The sequence below is a fragment of the Ovis aries genome, chromosome 17, assembly GCF_016772045.2.
Source record: "Ovis aries strain OAR_USU_Benz2616 breed Rambouillet chromosome 17, ARS-UI_Ramb_v3.0, whole genome shotgun sequence".
NCBI classification, from domain to species: Eukaryota; Metazoa; Chordata; class Mammalia; order Artiodactyla; family Bovidae; genus Ovis; species Ovis aries.
This window is the reverse complement of record NC_056070.1, coordinates 62975621-62996078: the sequence shown is the minus strand read 5'-3', so window position 1 is coordinate 62996078 and position 20458 is coordinate 62975621. Positions and strand designations below refer to the sequence as shown.

Genomic DNA, 20458 nt, shown 5'->3' with positions numbered 1-20458 from the left:
TTGCACCTATAATTCTACTCCCCAGAGGTAACCACTATTAAAGCTTTTGTGTCACCTTCTGGAAAATTTTCAAGCCCATAAAGACAGAGAAGCTGACTAGGACAGTGGTTAAGGACAAGAACTGCCTGGGTCCAAGCCTGGCCCTGCTGCTTACCAGCTATAGCTGTGTGTTCTCACAGGAGACAATGAGCACATGTCCTTCCACTCTGCCATCTTCAGCCAACCTTCCTTACCAGCTATGTGACGCTTCAGCAAGTTCCTGGTTCTCCCTGAGCCTCAGTGTCCTCATCTGTCATAAGGGGTTACTAAAACTAAGTCCTGGGCTTCCCTGGTGGCTCAGTGGTTAAAGAATCTGCCTGCCAGTGCACGAGACACAGGTTCAATCCCTGATCCGGGAAGATCCCTCACGCCAAGGAGCCACTAAGCCTTGCACCACAACTCTTGAGACTGTGCTCTAGAGCCCTAGAGCCGGGGAGCCGTGATTACTGCACCCATGCGCCACAACTGCTGAAGCCCTCACACCCGAGAGCCCATGCTCCGCAACAAGAGAAGACATCGCTAGGAGAAGCCCATGCTCAGCTAGAGAGTAGCCCCTGCCTGCCACAACTAGAGAAAAGCCCAAGTAGCCACGAAGACCCAGCACAACCAGGAATAAATGAATAAATAAGATGGAAACAAAGGAAAAAACAGCTAAGTCCCTGCCTTACGGGGTAGCTGTGAGGATTAAATGAGTCAATCTATGTGACGCATATGACCAAGCCATGACCAACCTAGACAGCATATTAAAAAGCAGAGACATTACTTTGCTGACAAAGGTCCGTTTAGTCAAAGCCATGGTTTTTCCAGTAGTCACGTGTGGATATGAGAGTTGGACCATAAAGAAGGCTGAGTGCCGAAGAATTGATGCTTTTGAACTGTGGTGTTGGAGAAGACTCTCTTTTTATGTTTTTTTTTTTAAATTATTTATATATTTTTTATGTTATTTATTTTTAAATTATTTTTTATTTTTATTTTTTAATTTTTTGGAAGACTTGAGAGTCCCTTGAATGGCAAGGAGATTAAACCAGTCAATTCTAAAGGAAATCAGTCCTGAATATTCACTGGAAGGACTGATGCTGAAGCTGAAGCTTCAATACTTTGGCCACTTGATGAGAAGAACTGACTCCTTGGAAAAGACCCCAATGCTGGAAAAGATTGAAGGCAGAGGGAGAAGGGGATGACAGAGGATGAGATGGTTGGATGACATCACCAACTCAATGAACATGAGTTTGAGCAAGCTCCAGGAGTTAGTGATGGACAGGGAAGCCTGGCGTGCTGCAGTCCGTGGGGTCTCAACAAGCTGGACATGACTGAGCAACTGAACTGAACTGATGTGAAGCATTTAGCAAATTCTCTGGCACATGGTTGTTCAATAAATGTAGACATACAGTGGATCCTTTCTGGTGGACACTAAGGTAGCCTTTTACCATCACAAACAATGATGCAAGACACATCCTGGGCTACTTGTCATTGGGTACAAGCCCAAGAATCTCAATGGGATAAATTGCTGGTGGAGAAATTGCTGGGTCAAACAGTAGTGCCCTTGTAATTTCAATTAATGTGGGGATAAACGAATCCTCATGGCAAGCGGGGCAAAGGGAAGGAGGTCCACAAGGCAGGGAGGATGAGGGACAAGCATGATATTCTGTCTCTGAGGCTCAGGGAGGGCTGTCCCTGCCCCAGCAACCCAGAGTATGCAGCAGCCCCCCAGGCCCCTGGCCAAGGCGATGGAAGGTTTAATTTTATCCAGGTTGTCCCCGTGAAGGTTTTATAGGTAACTGGTTGATTGGATTAGAGGAGCAGGAGCCCCTAATGAGCAGCAGCTGCTTAGCAAGATGCTGACGCGGAACTATTTTTCTTTGCCACCATCCACTGTGGCAGCATGCAGGCTCCAGTCAGGACCCCCTGGATGCCAAAGATACTTCAGAATGGCATCCCAACTGCATATACCTCCTTTGAACATCCTTCTAGGTCCCAGACATCCCAGGAGAGATAGAAAGCAAGAGGTCAAGAGCACAGGTTTGAGGGGTAAAACAAAAGGTCTCTGCTGAAATTGTTACGGAAACTCAAATCCATGTGCCCAACGCACAGTGAGGCCAAACGATACCAAAACATCAGAGTTTGGAACAGAGAAAGGTTTGGGGCAGGGTCCTAAAGGAGACCGGTGGCTCGTGCCTTTAAAACCCCAAACTCCCAGAAAGCTCTCAGCAAAGCCCTTTTCTAGGAAAGGTAAGGAAGGGGCATGGTGAGTTGCAAACGTCTTGGTGTCAGATCCTTTGTTCCTGAGATCAGGTCGCAATCAGGTAACAACGTTCCTATAAATCTCCGCCAAACAAATGTTATTCTCTGTTCTGACAAGAAAGGGCAAGGTCCCAAAGGCACACCTGTCACCCTCCAAGGTCCAGGCCCTGGTTAAGAGGAAGGGGTCCCTGGAGGAGCTGTCACCCTGTCCCAAAGCCTTCGTCCAGCACCCAGTCTGGGTCCTCCCACCAGTGCTCAGGCCCAGCTGAGGAGGCAGGTCTCAGCTGGTGGCATCCTCAGGGCCAGGTCCCCAGGCCCTGCCAAGCTATCATCACTGAGGGACCCAAGCATCCGGACCCAGCCAGTCCTTAGGCTCCTCAGTTCAGTTCAGTCCTCCAGTCATGTCCAACTCTTTGCGAACCCATTCTCTGCAGCATGCCAGGCCTCTCTGTCCATCACCAACTCCCAGAACTCATGTCCATTGAGTTGGTGATGCCATCCAACCATCTCATCCTCTGTCGTCCCCTTCTCCTTCCGTGTTCAGTCTTTCCCAGCATCAGGGTATTTTCAAATGAGTCAGCTCTTTGCATGAGGTGGCCAAAGTATTGGAGTTTCAGCTTTAGCATCAGTCATTTCAATGAACACCCAGGACTGATCTCCTTTAGGATGGACTGGTAGGATCTCCTTGCAGTCCAAGGGACTCTCAAGAGTCTTCTCCAACCACAGTTCAAAAACATCAACCCAGCCAGCCCTCAGGCTCCTCAGGCCACCCAAATGGCCAGGGCCAGGTCCCACAGATGGCATCACACACAGCTGGCCACCGCCAGTAGGTCGCAGCATAGAGGCAGGGAAGGGGGAGAGGGTCCCCGCTGCCTCAAGGCCTGGGCCCGGCCATGGACGGCCATAGTGAGGGCTCTGGAGCCCTGCAGGACACAGCCTGTCCCCTGGGTCCCCTGCTCACTGGCCTGAGGCCGGGTGAGCTGGAGTGCACCGGAGAGCAGGCGGTGATCAGTCTCTTACGTTACTCTCCTCCTGACGGACGACCACTTCAACGACTGTTGGCTGAATAGCCCACGAAGGGTCACTTGGTGACAGTTGCTCGCTTGGGAGAGGGGCCCACTGTGGTGCCTCCCAGTGGCTGATGGGACTTCTAACCACCGCTCTAACTGGCCCACATTACTGGTCTTGTGATAACCACTGCCTGTTAATGGGTGGCACAGCAGTGGCGCCCTGCAAGGGTGACCTGGGCAAATCACTTTCCTCCCTGAGCCTCAGAGAATAATGGGGTCCATGTTCATGGGGTTATTGTGAGGACTAAAGGAAGTCAAGCCCACAAAGTGCTCAGGACAGTGTCTGGCTCATAGTGAGAGTCCAATAAATGGTAGCCCAGAACATAAGGATGAAGAATAGAGGCAGCTAGGGACTTCCTGAGTGGTCCAGTGGTTAAGAATCTGCTTCCGATTCAAGGGACGCAGGTTCCATCCCACATGCCATGTGGCAACTAAACCCTCAGGACACACCTAAAAGAGAAGCCTGGGCAGTGCAACTGAGACCTGATGCAGTCAAAAATAAATAAAAATTGAAAAAAAAAAAAGAAGGAAAGCAGCTATACTGGATCCCATCCCAGAAGAGAACAAGATAGATAGCATACTCAAAAGCAGAGACATTATTTTGCCGACTAAGGTCCATCTAGTCAAGACTATGGTTTTTCCAGTGGTCATGTATGGATGTGAGAGTTGGACTGTGAAGAAGACTGAGCGCCGAAGAATTGATGCTTTTGAACTGCGGTGTTGGAGAAGACTCTTGAGAGTCCCTTGGACTGCAAGGAGATCCAACCAGTCCCTTCTGAAGGAGATCAGCCCTGGGATTTCTTTTGGAGGGAATGATGCTAAAGCTGAAACTCCAGTACTTTGGCCACCTCATGCGAAGAGTTGACTCATTGGAAAAGACTCTGATGCTGGGAGGGATTGAGGGCAGGAGGAGAAGGGGACGACAGAGGATGAGATGGCTGGATGGCATCACGGACTCAATGGACGTGAGTCTGAGTGAACTCCGGGAGTTGGTGATGGGACAGGGAGGCCTGGTGTGCTGCGATTCATGGGTTTGCAAAGAGTCGGACACGACTGAGCGACTGAACTGACCTGAACCCTCGTGTTGAACCTCTGAACTGTGTGCTCAGTTGTGTCTGACTCTTTGTGACCCCATGGACTGTAGCCTGTCAGGCTCCTCTGTCCATGGGATTTTTCAGGCAAGAATACTGGAATGGGTTGCCGTTTCCTCCTTCAGGGGATGTTCCCCACCCAGGGATCCTGCATTCCCTGGTGGTTCAGATGGTAAAGCATCTGTCTACAATGTGGGAGACCTGGTTTCGATCCCTGGGTCGGGAAGATTCCCTGGAGAAGGAAATGGCAACCCACTCCAGTACTCTCACCTAGAAAATCCCATGGTGGGAGGGGCCTGGTCCATGGGGTTGCAAAGAGTTGGACACAACTGAGCGACTTCACTTTCACTTTTTCTTTAGGCTGAGCCATCCTGGAAGCCCACCTTGATGTTATGGGAGCTTTTATTGTCCCCCTAGCCACCCCACATGGCTTGCAGGATCTTAGTTCCCCGACCAGGGACTGAACCTGGGCTGTCAGCAGTAAAAGCAGCAAGTCCCAACCGCCGGATCACCAGGGAATTCACGGTGCTAGGTGTTTGCCCACGGTATCTCATTTAAATCTCACATGCACCCACATGCATCACTATGGGAGCATTCTAACAGTAGCCCCAACCACCTCCTAGGAAATGGACCAGGTTTCCCAGTCTGTGAAATGGGTTGTGACTTACCTTTCCAAGTAAACTTTAAAGGCCTTACTGGAGCTGATACTCGGCTTTGTGTCTGATCCAAAAGGGCAAATTGATGGTGAGAACCTTCAAATGGGAAGGAGGGAAAGAGCTCAAAGGAAGTCCCCCTCAACGCCCGCACTCCCCCGCCCCCCCGCCCGCCTCTTTTATCTGATCTGGGACGCAAGCATCTGAAAGTCCCAGGAGTCACAACAGCCACGTACCCCACTGATTCAGGCCGCACCGTGTTAAGAGCACTGGATTAGACTATTTCAGCGTGAGTTTTGCGCCTGAGTTCGCCTTTCCGAGCCTCAGCCCTCTTCCTCATCTGTAAAGTGGGATGATAATGATTCCAAAGACTGACTGAGCCAGGCGCACAGTGCAGAGCAGACGCCTCCGGGGCGCACCCCTGCCGCCGCCCAGCGGATCTCGCGGTCCCGGGCTGCAACCGCCGTCCACGCCCCCGCGGGGGGATTCCCCCACGGCCTCCCGCGCCGCGCGGCGGGGACCCGAGTGATTGCAAACAGCCGCCGGCCTCATTAGGAGACGTGTAATTAGCGGCTGGCTAGGCGGGAGCAGACACCGGCTAATTACCGCCGGGAGCGGCCCTTGCCGCCCACGCCTCCCCTCCCTGCAGCCCGGCCCGCGGGTGTCGGGACCCTGGTCGGTCCTGGACGCAGGGCGCCGGGCAGGATCCGAGGAGAGGAGGCCCAGCACGAACCCGGTGTGCTTCCCCCGGGGCTGTGCCTGCGGGTGGCAGTAAGTCATTCGCTCAAAATCACGTTTACAGTGCACTCAAGGTGCTAGCTAGGCGTTTGCCCGTGGCATCTCGTTTAAATCTCATATGCACCACGCACGAGGGAGAAACCATTATTATCCCATCACACTGATGATGAAACTGAGATCTGGAGACATGAATTAATCGCCTCGACAGCACGTGTCTGGTAAACGACGGAGATATTCTAATTTACACCTGTAGTCTCTCCAGTGTATATACAAAGTGGACGGCGAAACCGCTCACAGGAAGACTTTAGCGGGTTAGACCAGAGCCAGGACCCCGAAGTCGGATGTCCTGGAGTTGGAATTCTGATCTTGCTTCTTATTGAACGTGTGACTTTGGTCAGAGCTCCAGCTGCATCTATGAAATGGCGCGATTGGGGAATTAAATGAGTTGAAGGCTGGAGTTAGGGGAGTTATTTTAAGGATGGAAGGGGAGGCGGGGACACGACTGAAAGCGATTTAGCAGCAGCAGCAGCAGCAGCAGCAGGGGAGGCGGGAAACGCAGAGGCCGAGACTTTCTCCACACATTACGAGCATCTGCCGCCCCCTGCTGGCCAAAGGAGGACGCTGGCGGGGACCGTTTTTAGATAATGAGGTGGTTCTTGGATGAGGAGGAAAGAGCCCTGGGAAGGGCCACAGCTGTCCCCCCTTTAAGGTGATTTAGAGTGAGATGGAAAAATTGAGAACTCATTCCACATACTGCAAACAGTCGGTTGTGAAATCTGACTCCCTTCATGGTTCTCACAGGGCCTGCCAGGTCCCTGACAGGTCTACAAATAAATAGTCAAGGATGGCTACAAAGAGCTAGATATAAGGCTGAGCATCAAAGCACTGGGTATAACAAGAAATTCTGGAACAAATTTAAACGTCCATCATGGAAATATAGACCTGTTTAGCAGTGCTACCTCTAAACAGTGCGATCTGGGGCAGCTGAACACACGCACATACACAAAGTTCAAGAACAGGCAAAGCTTATCAATCATGATAGAAATCAGAATAGAGGTCACTTCTGGGAAGGTTTTTGGCTGACAAGAGGGCACAGGAAACTTCTTGGGCACTGGAAATGTTCTATCTGGGCAATAGTTGCAAAAGTCTATACATATGTAAAAATTCACTTAATATGCCCTTTATGTATGTTATGCCTCATTAAGATAACCTTTATTTTTTAAAGGATATTCGGGCAGGGGAGGGGAAGAATACTAAACTATATGATTCTATTCTTAAAAAGAAAATAAAAGAAAAAAATATAATTTAACATACAGCAGAAGATCTCATCTCAGTTTGTGTTTGTTTTTGTTTTTTTGCCTCAGGACACTTTTTCACTCATTAAATTACTGAGGATCCCAAAGAGCTTTTGTTTAGTGGAATATGTTGATATTTACCATGTTTATTAAAACTGAGAAATATTTAAAACACAATGCACAATTCTTTTCACCATCAGAGCAATAATGTCAGTACATGTCGTGTGGCCTCTGGAAAGCTTTACTGTCCACTCTGAGAAAGTGAAACAAATAGCATCTTAGTAGTATTAAGAAAGTAACTTGATCCTGGAGACTCTCTGAAAGAATCTCAGAAAACTCAATGGTTCCTGGACATCACATAGAGAACTGCAGGCATAAGGGGAAAACTAGGGAAGAAAACCCACTACATGATAAATTATTCTCTCTTGATGCTGGGGTTATAACTTATCTTTATTTGCTTCTTTGTGCTTTTCTGTTTAAAAAACGAGTACACACTGAATAAACAGAAACAAAATACAATGATCACAGATGGGTTTTGCACAAAAAGTGAGACAATACACCTGACTCCGTAAGTTTGTTGAAAGGCCTAAACAGTAATAACATATTTGGCTGTAAGGGGAAATTGAACTGAGCTGTATTCTGAATATGAGAGTCCTGATTTCCCCTCTGTGAATCCTTGGCTTGTGTGTGCAAGATCTTGCCCTCAAGATCTTCCAGCCGGGGGAGAAAATATAAATGCACGCACGACTGTGTTGCAAAGTAATAGAAAGTAAACATCGTGGAGGCTCCAAATGCCGCGGGAGCATCCTACGAAATTAATGAGTGGGCACAACCACCTATCACAGGCACAAAAATGCATCAATCGCGCAGCCTGCTGCTGCTGCTAAGTCGCTTCAGTCCTGTCCGACTCTGTGCGACCCCATAACGGCAGCTCACCAGGCTCCGCCGTCCCTGGGATTCTCCAGGCAAGAACACTGGAAGTGGGTTGCCATTTCCTTCTCCAATGCATGAAAGTGAAAAGTGAAAGTGAAGTCGCTCAGTCGTGTCCGACTCTTAGCGACCCCATGGACTGCAGCCCACCAGGCTTCTCCACCCATGGGATTTTCCAGGCAAGAGTACTTGAGTGGGGTGCCATTGCCTTCTCCGATCGCTCAGCCTATCTCTGAACAACTCCATCAGCTCGGAATTGAGCAGGACGCCTGCGCACTGTAGAGAGAGGCGGAGCTCAGGGGAGACTGACACAGGGCTCCGCCTACATTCTAGCTCCGCCTCCCTGAGTGGCTGCCAGGCCAACTTCCTATTGGCCGCCGAGGAGAAAGCAGACATCCGGTTTGCGCGTCTGGCCGCCGGAGGTGGAGGCAGCCATGGTGCGGTTCAAGCATAGGTAAGCAGTCTCTTGTCAACAGCCCCTTGCCCGGTCCCCGCGGGCCTAGCCCCGTGCTCACTTCCCTCTCGCCCGCCGCAGGTACCTGCTCTGCGAAGTGGTGTCTGACGACCCCCGCTGCCGCCTGACTCTGGAGGACCGAGTGCTGGGCACCCTGGTACGGGACACGATCGCCCGCGTGCACGGGACTTTCGGTGCTGCCGCCTGTTCCATCGGCTTCGCGGGTGCGAGGGTGCTTGGGAACCGGGCGGACGGCGGGGCTTGGAAGGGGCAGTGGCCACAGGAGGGAGAAAGGGGCACGAAGGACCCCGGGAACTGCCAAGCCTTGTGTACTGTCCTATGTAAGATACCGTTCTTTTTAGCAGGGTCGCATCCCGAGGTCTGAGTGAATCCAGTTAGGCGGAGAGCTAGTAGGCCACGAGTTAAGTCCTTGGGTTGGGAAGATTCCCTGGAGAAGGGTATTCTTTCCTGGAGAATCCCATGGACAGAGGGAGCTTAGCGGGTTACAGCCCATAGGGTCACAAAGGGCCGGACACGAGTGAAGCGAGTTAGTAGGCTGTGGGACATTGAGCAAGAACCCCTTGTATCTAATTACCCTTGAAAAGGGCCTGTATAGGACGCACTGCTGCTGCTGCTGCTGCTAAGTCGCTTCAGTCGTGTCCGACTCTGTGCGACCCCATAGATGGCAGCCCACTAGGCTCCTCGGTCCCTGAGATTCTCCAGGCAAGAACACTGGAGTGGGTTGCCATTTCCTTCTCCAATGTATGAAAGTGAAAAGTGAAAGTGAAGTCGCTCAGTCGTGCCCAACTCTTAGCGACCCCATGGACTGGAGCCTACCAGGCTCCTCTGTCCATGGGATTTTCCAGGCAAGAGTACTGAAGTGGGGTGCCATTGCCTTCTCCTACAGGACACACAGTTGTATGTAAACAGGAGCAGGCACTCTCAACATCCACACTACTGTCATTCACTTTTACCATATTCTTTGAATTCCAGAGGTGATCCACATAGGCATAGCTGTCCCACCTCAGGTGAGACTCAGATGACTGAAAAACCTACATAACCCAGTCATAGGACAACTTGGTTTTCAGCCAGGGGCTGGAGAAGGTGGATCTCTGCACTAGTCAGTGCATTAGAAGAACGTTTTAAATTCTAAATTCACCAATTCTGAGTGGTGTGTAGGGCACTGGATGTTTCTCCCTTCCATAAATGAAGTGTTAAGTCGCTCAGTCTTGTCCGTCCCAGGCTCCTCTATCCGATTCATGAAATTCTCCAGGTAAGAATACTGGAGTGGATAGCCATTTCCTTCTCCAGGGGATCATCCCAACCCAGGGATCAAACCTGGGTCTTCTGCATTACAGGGGGATTCTTTACCATCTGTAAATGGGCTGTCCTAATTTTTTTTCCCCTTCAGAAATGAAGTTTTTACTTACTGATGCATTCCAAGTGCCACTGTCTTGAGCCATCTCTGATCTCTAGCATGTAGGCGTTCAATCGTCCAAAGATTTTTAACCCATCCCTGACAGTCCAGTTCCCCAAATGATTTTTCTTCCCCCTGCTGTAGTGCGATACCTCAACGCCTATACCGGAATAGTGCTACTCCGATGCAGGAAGGAATTCTACCGGCTTGTGTGGTCAGCTCTTCCCTTCATTACATACTTGGAGAACAAAGGACACCGCTACCCGTGTTTTCTCAACACCTTACATGTGGGAGGTAGGGGTGCATGGGATATGGCTGGGTTTGTAACAGGTTCAGCATCGGTCTTCTGTGGTAGGTGGGTATTCCTGCTCTCCTGCTAAAGGCAAGATACTTTTTCCGAGCTCTGCAAGACTCTGAGGCAAATACTTTCCACAAGCTGCTGACCACAAAGCTCTTACCTGTGCCAGGTACAATTAGAACATGCCAGAAGTTCCTGATTCAGTACAACAGGAGACAGCTGTTGATCCTGTTGCAGAACTGTACTGATGAAGGTAAGGGATGCTAGCCCTGTGCCCACTGAGCAGGGACTGCCCATGGCCTCTGGCTGAATGAGAGGTCACTCATGCTCTTCACCATGCTCTTTCTGCAGGAGAGCGGGAGGCTATCCAGAAGTCTGTCACTAAAAGCTGTTTACTAGAGGAGGAGTCCGCTGGGGAGGAGCTTTCTGATAGCGGCGGTGAGGAGACTGCTGAGCCAATGGAGTGAACCTTTGCGCGCTGTGCTGTGCCCAGGCCTTGGGGTCCACCCACTGGGATGGGACATTCTGAGAGGCAGCAGCATCTTCTGCAGTTCCCAAACTGGATGACTGCGGACCCGAGGCCAGGTGACCAGCTCAAAATGAACTTACTTAAAACTAATCGAAGTCACCTTTACCCAGCATTGCCTGGTTAAGTGGTTCTGCAGTTGTGAAGCCCCTGTCCTTACACGCATCTTTGTATCTAACAGCAGGTTTAATAAATGTATTTGGCTTCTGTTAGCACTTTTCACTTTCATGCATTGGAGAAGGAAATGGCAACCCACTCCAGTGTTCTTAGCTGGAGACTCCCAGGGACAGGGGAGCCTGGTGGGCTGCTATGGGGTCACAGAGTCGGACACGACTGAAATGACTTAGCAGCAGGAGCATTTAGTGTGAATGTGAAGTTCATGGTTGGCCTAGTCTCTTTCCTCTTCTATCCCTGGCCTCAGTAGCAAGACCAGCTCCCTGTGTGGTCCTAGATGTATAGCCTCCCACTGGAGACCTAATATTCCTGCCCTCGGCTGGGCCCTAAGCAATCCAGGTCATTCAGAGAAGCAGTTTTGAAGTTTACTTGTCCACAGTGCGGGGCATGTAGGATCTCAGCTCCTTGACCAGGGATTGATCCCAGGTCCCTCACAGTGGAAACTCAAGAGTCTTAACCACTAGACATCTAGGGAAGTCCCCAGAGTAATAGTGTTAGTGAGACACAGCAACTAAACCGGCACAGATCTATAGCTGGTCTCAATGACCCAAAGGACCTTAAAAATAAACAGATTCTTTGCCAATACCTAACCAGGTAACCTGACAAAAAATAATAATACAATTCTTACACTTTTGAGTGGGGGAAAATATCTTTGTAATAATGATGTCACCTGAACTCATTATTACAAAGTCAAATAGCAGCTGCCAACATCTGGTGGTTTTCTGCAGTTCCACCCTTCTCTATTGCCTTATACCTGCCTGGCGCCCAAAGGTAGGTGAGACAATGCACTCACAGGAATTAGGAGAGATGAGAGACATGACCCGTTCTGATCTGCTACCTACTGAAGACACTTCAAGGAGATACTCTCTCCTTCATAAAATGGACATCACTCAAAAGTCCCTCAACATATTAATACATTTAATAAACATTTGTCATTTTAAGAATGGGAGGGTAGAACTAATGAGCCCAGATCAAGAACCCTTTAGGCCTGACACTAGTTAAGACATGACTCCATGAAAACAGAATTGCTCAAGTTCACAGCAGCTGTTACCTTAACCTATTAAGAAATATATGTCTAGCTGACCTGAAATAAATCTTAAAAGAAACCAGAAAGCTCACAATGCTTATGCAGGTGATTTATTTCAACTATTTGCCTTCATAGTCTATTATACCTAGAGGTCACTTTATTAAGCAGCAAAATAATTCACATCACTCAAATTCATTCAGCTCAAACCAAGGCGTAAGACTGCTCTAGACAACAGGGAGGCAGGGGGGGGCAGGGGCTGGGGGAGGCATCCCCACTGCTTTCAAACCTGTCCTGCTCTGCCTCCGGGTGTGCCAGACTCCTGTTTCTGTAATTCATTCAGGCCACTGTCACTTGAAACAAGTTTGACCTAAAGGCTATCAGGTCCTAGGGCCTCCTTAGTCAATTACAGTTACAACTTTCTGTGCCAAACAGAAGGTAAAACCCTCCATCACACATACAACCTGGGTCTGACACCACAGCCTGGTTGTCATAAGAAAAACTACAATTCAAGCTGGGTATCCTACATCCATTTTATTCCCATCCCTCTGTTTCTTTAACGAGAGGAGTACTGAACAGATAGAAAAGATTCAACTATTTTTAAAAGACACACCAATAGGTGTGCTGAAAGCAAGGTGCCCTAACACTGGTTTGGGCTGCTCCAAGAGACTAAAACTTAAGTTGGGGTTGAGAAAAACTAATTACACATGGGTCAAAAGGACTACCTGGCAACAAACTAAAAACCTTGGCAGGAAGAGCTCTCTTGTGAGTGTCAATACTTTATTTTGGTGTAAAGACGGGAAGCTGGAAAATACACTGTATTTAAAATTTTCTTGGTTCCCCCTCACATTGTGGAAACCCCCTCCCCCCAGAGCTAATCTGTTCAAACTCAAATACTTAAAAATTACAGCAGCAAAACAAAAGCGCAAATAAAAGAAAACCAGATGGAGAGGTTAGCCTGGGCCAGTAGTGTCACTTGGTGTGGACGATGGAGGTGCTGAACAGGAGCTTCTGTTTCTGTTTCTTTCTTTTCTTTCCTCCTTTCTCTTCTAAACAAAAAACAGAAAGGACTTAGCTTAGAATGCCACCCTTTTGCCCCCTGGCCAGTTTCCACTGATGGGAGTCACAGGCAACACCAGTGCAGGCTCTGGAATTAGACTGCCTGGATTCAAATACCGGACCTTGCACTCTCTGGGTGTTTGTCTTCAGACACATCACTTAGGTGCCTAGCCCAACTCATCTGTAATGTGAGTTATACCCATTTAATAGGGTTACTGGGAGAATAAAATTAGCACAATGCTAGGCGTGTAGGAAGCACATCATAAATTTTGACCTCCATCTATCTACTAGCCACCTTCACCACCTCAGGATTCAGAAATCTGTAAGGCTAGGAAAAAAAAGTTATACAGAACTTCACAAAGTCCTCAAGAATTAGTCTGAGGTGCAAAAAGGAGCCATCTGATATACCAGATGGGATGTTAGTTAACACTAGAACGGGAGCCCTGAGGTTCAGAGGGAAAGCGACAAGTGATTAGCGATCAGTGCCCCTGGATCCAGGAGGAAACAGCCCCGAGCCGAGCACCCCACTCCTGTGCCTTTACCAGAGAGTGGATCTGAAGTCACCGGTGTGTCCAGTTTCATGAAGGCTGCTTCAATAGCTTGGCTGAAGGAATTCTGGAAACTGGGCACAGGAACTCGGTCTGAGTTATCACTCTCCCCATCGCTGTCCACAGGGGCAGGAGGACCTAAGGTGTTTTCATCTAAAAAAGATCAGTGTTAAAATTGCAGAAACAACTCCAGAGCCTTCTACTTTCTGAAGGGGTTCAAGCTTCCCCTTTATCAGAGGGCCATTCTCACCTTTCTTTGGAGCAGTTTTGGGCCATACATCTGCTTTTGCTTTTCCAACTCTCAGCATCTGCCAAAGTGGGAAAAGGAAGGGAGATAATTTAAGTTACTGATCCTATTTCTTCTCCAGACTCCTACCTTGACAATGACTGGTACAGAGGACAAAGAATCAACTACCCCGACTGGGAAAAAATTCTCTGGATATTTCTTTTCCTAACACAGTGTTTTCATCATGTCACCTATTATCCGGAACTGGCAGTGAAACTAACAGTGGGAAACCAGAACCTGTTCTGTTCCTTAGGAAACAGGTAAAGAATACTGCAAAGAAGGCACAAGAGATTTATACTCTGATTTTGAAGTGGGGAATCCCGACTTTGTCATTCCTTCCTTCTGGACAAAATTTTCCTCCTCTTCTGGAGACGCCTAAAAACATCAACATGACTCCTCTTGCAGTAAGGAGTGTACAGGACCTTCCAAGTTTAAAACAAACCACCTGCTGAGCAAACCTCAGTTACCTAAGGCCACAAAAACCAATTTAACTTTATCCCGAAACTGCTCCCACAGCCCTCATTACCTTTCTGTCTTTGTTTTTCCAATAGCTCCTTAACTATTAACCTTTAGATTCAGCCATAAACCAGATTCCTGGAAGTACAGTAACATCAGATCCCTCCCAAGAGAGGAACTTTTCATCTCAGTTGGCCAAGGCCAGCTCTGTAAGTGCTGAAGGTCACTTTGCATGCTATCTACCACACATGCCATGCCACCTAAAGCAGGGTGCATTGTACCGAGAAACAAACCCCACAAGATTCACACCAGCATGCCTGTCCCAAATGTGTCCCAAACTGGCGCTTGCATATTGTGCAAGATAATTCAACTGGCAGATACTGATAAACTTTCTTCATCATGTACTACTGTCAAAAATCTCCCTTGGTCCCCAAGAGTTTGGGGTCTAACAGTACAACATCTGAATCATCTTATAAGATCATTAAAAATCACCTATATTTTAATCTCGCCAAAAATGTTTAAATGTTTAGCCTGGGTCCACTCATGAAGAAACAATCAGAAAATCTACAGTGTAGGATCATCTATAAAGCAACAGGCCTAGATGCTTCAAAAATACCCATGTGGTTTAGTCACTAAGTCATGTCCATCTCTCGTGACCTCATGGACTGTAGCCTGCCTTCTCTGTCCATGGGATTTCCCAGGCAAGAATACTGGAGTGGGTTGCCATGCCCTCTTCCAGGGGATCTTCCCGACCCAGGAATTGCACCAGGGACTCCTGCATTGCAGGCAGATTCTTTACCAACTGGGCTATGAGGGAGGCCCCCAAAATATCCATGCCACATGTTAAAAAAAAAAAAAAACCAGAAGCCAGGGGAACTGTTATGGGTCAAAGGAGACTGAGGAGAGCTGACACACTAAATGCAATGAGCAGTCTGATTAAATCTGACCGAAAACAATACAGGACACCGAGACAAATGGGCAAACAGAAATACGTGCCATCTTAGACAGTATTAAATCAGCTGGATGTCTTTGATGTAACAATAATTGTGGGCATATAGGAGAATGTCATTTGAGTGGTACGTATCTCCCAAGTATTTAGTGGTGAAATGTCATTCATGAGGTCTGTAACTTATTTTCAACGCACCAAAAAGAGAAAAAGCAAATATAGCAAAACAGTAACTACTGGTGAATCTGAGTGAAAAGTACTATTCATTACACTATCCTTTCAACTCCTTAAGTTTGAAGTTTTTCAAAATATAAAGTTGAAAAACACAATGGCAGTAAAACCTAGCTAAAAAAACAACTCAGGCATTGACCTAACTCCTGGGAGCCACTTGCTTATACCTCTGAAACCAAGTAGTTCATTTTCAGGATCAGTCTCAATTATTTCATCCTTGACTTCAAGGACTCTCCTCACCAAAGTTGAATTCCTGCTTATTTCTCAGCACAAACTGTCATCTATATGTGAGAAATAGCTGTATCAACTACCTGCTTTAAAGAACTGTTAAGTAAATGAGTCCAAACTAGTCCCAAAGAAGTGAACACTAACTTCCTAATGGGGTGCTTGTCAACCTGTCTGTCCATCTTCCTCAGTTATCAAATGCAGGAATGCTGACTGCTTAAAGATCGATACTGATTTGACATCAAATCTTACTAGCCTGGTGCTCTCTTCAACCCATCTCAAGAAGCCACTTTGGCTAGTTAGTTACAGGATAACCAAAACAACCTTCCCTTTCGCAAAGCAAAGAATGGTTTATTATATGTAACAGATACATACCACCTAAGTCAGAGGTCCCAGAACTAGGGGCCAGTTAAAATTGACTGATATATCCCCAGCCCTTAGATCAGTGTTAGTACACGAATAATCTAGTGACTTGTTAAATAATTAAAACTCTGATTCTTCCTGAGCTATTCTTGGCTTCTGTCCTTGGTAAGTTTATGGTAGTATCTGAGACTAAATCCATGAGCTTCTCTTTAAAAGAGCCTTCCGTGAAAGTCAGTGCGACATTAGCCTGTCAATCTTCCTGTCTCCAGCAGAGAAATTTCCAGGAAGAACAAGCAGCAGAGTTCATGTTAAATGCCCATGGGCTGCTTTACAAGCAGAGGGTTTACCTGGGCAAAGGAAGGGAAGGGAGAGTCTTCTTCCAGACTCCCAACGCAGAATGAAGGACTGCCCTGACTGGCAGTGGGTGACAGAGGGGTCAGCAGAAAGTCTGAAAGGGAATCAGAGACCTGATTATACAAGTCAACTTAATAAAACAGAAGAGATTAGCACCGAATCAGGTCTGGATAATTAGCAACACTGCCTCAAAAAGCTAAACCATGATCTACCTTCAACTCTGCCATGTGCTTATAAAGCCAAGAACATGGCCTACTGTTCACACAAGTGATCAGAATAGGGAGAGAAAAGTTTCAAGGTTATGACAACACTAGAAGGCATTGCGAAATCCATTCCCACAGTAAGAAAAACCCTTTCCACGTGAGCCAGCTCTCAAGGTGTAGGTATTGGATGTCATGGACTAGTTTTATATGGATAAAAAGCTTTAAGAAAAAGAAATGAAATGTAATCAGATCAGCCTTTATGTCCTAGCCAGCAGATGTCTATGACCTGGGGAATATTCAGTTAGAATTCAAAACACATACAGCAACAAAATCCAGCAAAATGCAAGCTTTTCCTTGCTACTCCCTTCCCTAGGTTGTCATCTTCTCCATCCTTGCTGACCCAGAGCTGAACATTTCCCACAGATCAGCCCACCCACTGCCCTGATCACTGCTGGTAGGGAAAGGCCTTTCCACAGTCAGTCAGGGCTCTGTGGTACTTTTATTTCTAGGCCCATCCACCTGCTCTTGCCTGAATGTGTTAAAGCCCACAAACCTTCAGAAAAGCTAGTCTGTGAAAATGCAATCTCTGAGTCACAGATGACGCAGTCAATGTTTTGCCACGTTCCTTTGTACAGTGGCTCTTGTCTCAGTTAAACTCAAGAGCGTGATGGCTGTGTGGCCCTTAGACTCTAGTCCCAGTCCCTGCCACTAGCCAAGCCCCGGCCTTCGTCTCAGGCTCCTAAATCTGCGAAGTGACAGGCAAATCATCACAAGAGTCACCAAATGTTCTGATCTTGGACAATTCACTGAAAATACCTGAGAAAAATAAACTTTAAGTATCAAAAACTATCTGCCAGGTGGATGAAGATCAGAAGACAGCTCTCTGAAATTGTAACTGTTTAATTTCATAACACAGTAATATATTCTATATATAAGCAAATCTGTTTTTAAAAAGCTGACAGCCTCTCAATCCTGATTTCAGTTCATAGAGTGGATCACTGTTAGTGGTCTGGAACACAATCATCCCAGGATTTGTCTATACATTTAGATATACAAACCTACATTGAAATGCTTTGTTTTGTGTGGGTTTTTTAACCCCAAAATGGTGTCATGCCTTGTCTTTTTCCACAAATTCCTTTCATCTTACAGGTTCAGGAGGTGAGCTATCTTCCTTTTCAGTAGGTGTAAAGAATTTCATAGTAAAAATGTTGTAATTGAGCCATTTCCTTACCAGTAGACTTTGTAGGCTGTTTCCTCCATCCTCCACCATAAACAATGTTACAATAAGACACAAATAAGGATGTTCACACATACAGAGGGAGTACTTCGAAGGCAGAACTAGAAATAAAACAGCTGGGCTGCAGAGAAGAACCTAGGTTTAACTGTCCTGCTGTACGGGCTGCCTGAGGTATTCAGAAGCTAGCAGGGCATAAACCAGTCGGTACAGCCAATGGAAAAGTGAATCAAATGTTACAAATTTAGTGTATCTCAGGAATCTATTAACTACCCTCATAAAATCAGTCCCCTAAAGACCCACTATGCTGAGGTCACTGTTGTAAATTCAGACACTAGGGCTCGGCTTAAGGTCTACGGCTGGTGGTCAACTTTATTCTCTAAATCCCAACTCCATTTACCTGCTTGGGAACCTGGACTTCTGCTAAGAGGAGAAAGGGAGAGCGCCCCATGGCCCTCAGTGCTGGTGGAACCCAAAGCAGAATCAGAGGAGCAGGTGTAGGAATTGAAGGCAGGAAACTGCTGTAGATTCTCCAAGGGAATGTGGACTTCTGGGTCTGCAAAGACAAGATGAGAACAGCAGGCCCATTTACAGAATTCTTCGAATCTTTTCCAACAGTTATGAACGGTCAATACGAATCTCCCAGGTATACGAAGCATGGAGACAGCTTTAAAAACCAAATTTGTAATATCTGCCACTTTATGTCTTTAATATAAAACCCTTGTTTTAACTATTCATGTTAAAGCTGAGTGATAAACCTGGAGGTTAATCATACTGCTCTATATAATTTTTCAAGATTCCCATAAAATAAAAAAAAGTTTTTGTTCTTGAAACATCAGTTTTCTCAACTGTTAGGACTTGTGCCAAACAGCTACACAACACCAGGATGCCAGCTACATACTTATCCCAGTTAGAGAAGTAAAATTTGTATTTACCATACCATGTGGATTCAAAATAGTCAAGTCTTTTCCCTAGCCAAGGATTCAACTCCTTGTTTCTGGAGGTTAAGCAGGCCCTCATGTCACAAAATTTTTAGTTCAGTGAAGCTTATGTTGCGGAACCAGATTAAGAGACTCTACTTGGAGCTCAAGTCTAACTCCCTGCACGTATTTCCTAGTATGTCAACAGGTTTCTACTATTTCAGACTCTCCTGGTAAACTAGCTATGTATAGATGTCTCCAGAGTTGAAGGCGAGGCCAACAACGTACCCAGAGTGCACATGGGCCAATTATCCCCAGCATTTAGCAGATGTCCAATTCCCTAGCCACACCCCCACCCTGGGTTTTTTCCACCCACTTTGCCAAGGATGAACTCACTTTTACTCCTTACTATGTGCTATGCACTTTGACCAGCGCCAACTCCAATTCTCTCAGAAGCCCATAAGGGAGGTACTCTTACAACTCACGTTTAAGAGTTGAAGAAAGCAAGTGGCAGAGCTGAGCTATGACTGGGCCGGGCCTGGGGCCTCTGTACAGTAATGCACAGCTGCGCTAGTCACAGATGAGCGCTCCTGAACTTACACTTGCCCTGCTTCTTGTTCTCCTCCATCTCAATCCGGCGCTCTCGGCGGCGTTCCTCCCTGGCCTTCTTCTGGCGCTGCCGCTTCCTCTTCTCAATGTCATCTGCGGGGTGGTGAGGTGGTCAGGAAGCAGACCCAGGACAACCTGGCAATTAACTCCTCCCAGGTGACTAGCCGCTAAGGGCACAAGGGAGGGCCCAGCTGGACTGGATGGAGAGTATCAGGAGATTCGGAGACTCATGACAGAAGTCCTTACTTCCTACTACATTGGGTTTTTAGTCATAAGAATCCCTGAATTCCACTAAAAAAAGGAAGCAAAGTACAGAGCATTCTCACCTGAGAATATCTCTAGGGTTTCCTTAGAGACCAGAGGAGGCTGAAGAGCCAGTTCACAGATGCTGAACTCGCAGGTGAGCGGCAAGTGAGAGAGGTATCTATGACGCTGTCGCACATCCTGCAGGGGAAAGGGGGCTGATGCTCAACTAAGTAAGACCAGCCGTGACTCTGAGAGTAGAGGTTCCCACCCAGATACCCAGCAGGGAGACACACTCGCTCAGATGGCACTGCGGCTCAGAGCAGCGCTCAAGTTATCGCCATTTTGGAAAGCTGAACAGAAAGTGTCAATTACCCTACAGTAAGGTAGAATAAGCAACCAAAAGCAATTATTGGGTTTGTGATGCAAATGAATTAATTGAGCCCAGTAATGAATGATACAAAGCTGATCAGCTGTTTCTGATTTTCTGGGGGTCCACAAAAAACAGGTAGAGTAAGGAAGACAAGAGTTATTTATTGGCAAAAAATCTGGGAACCACCGACAGAATTAATGGTAACTGGGAAGGCAGACAAAGCAGGTTTCCCTACTGAACAAAGCTTGGCCTGAAACAATAAAAATGAAGCTGATTTCATTTTCTTTTTATCCTTTTTCTTCACATTTGATAGAAAGGTTACAGTACATAGAAAGTCTCTTCATTTTAAGCTTTTAAACTGTGATCAATACAAGGGTGATTCTCAAAGGGCAAATATTCACATATATTATCAGACAATAATTCACAGGTATCTGCTAAGCCAAAATTCATAAGCTACC

The 20458-nt window shown here is 47.1% G+C and overlaps 2 protein-coding genes across 8 annotated transcripts in view; one reads left to right on the top strand and one right to left on the bottom strand.

Annotated features, from left to right (window-relative positions):
• Positions 1 to 8455: 8455 nt before the first annotated feature.
• Positions 8456 to 10964, top strand: POP5 (POP5 homolog, ribonuclease P/MRP subunit). Its single transcript, XM_004017422.6, has 5 exons — positions 8456 to 8511; positions 8593 to 8735; positions 10073 to 10222; positions 10396 to 10479; positions 10578 to 10964. The coding sequence occupies exons 1-5, from the start codon at positions 8492 to 8494 to the stop codon at positions 10691 to 10693; spliced, it is 513 nt and encodes a 170-aa protein (XP_004017471.1). The 5' UTR covers positions 8456 to 8491; the 3' UTR covers positions 10694 to 10964.
• A 1083-nt stretch (positions 10965 to 12047) lies between these two features.
• Positions 12048 to 20458, bottom strand: part of RNF10 (ring finger protein 10) — a 57817-nt gene continuing 49406 nt past the window's right edge. For 5 of the 7 annotated variants that reach the window (XM_060401266.1, XM_060401268.1, XM_060401267.1 and 2 more), the window contains 6 exons: positions 19711 to 19828; positions 19376 to 19477; positions 18256 to 18411; positions 16412 to 16512; positions 13808 to 13865; positions 12048 to 13710 (listed from right to left, as the gene is read on the bottom strand). In XM_060401266.1, coding sequence (XP_060257249.1) covers positions 13460 to 13710; positions 13808 to 13865; positions 16412 to 16512; positions 18256 to 18411; positions 19376 to 19477; positions 19711 to 19828 — 786 coding nt within the window. In that variant the 3' untranslated portion in view covers positions 12048 to 13459. The remainder of the gene's footprint in view (positions 13711 to 13807; positions 13866 to 16411; positions 16513 to 18255; positions 18412 to 19375; positions 19478 to 19710; positions 19829 to 20458) is intronic. The other 2 variants (XM_015101675.4, XM_060401271.1) reach the window with 2 other exon arrangements.

Coding starts and splice junctions, on each gene's coding strand:
- POP5 (XM_004017422.6), top strand. CDS start 8,492: ATGGTGCGGTTCAAGCATAG. Junction 8,512..8,592: donor ATGGTGCGGTTCAAGCATAG/GTAAGCAGTCTC, acceptor CGCCCGCCGCAG/GTACCTGCTCTGCGAAGTGG. Junction 8,736..10,072: donor CTGTTCCATCGGCTTCGCGG/GTGCGAGGGTGC, acceptor CCCCTGCTGTAG/TGCGATACCTCAACGCCTAT.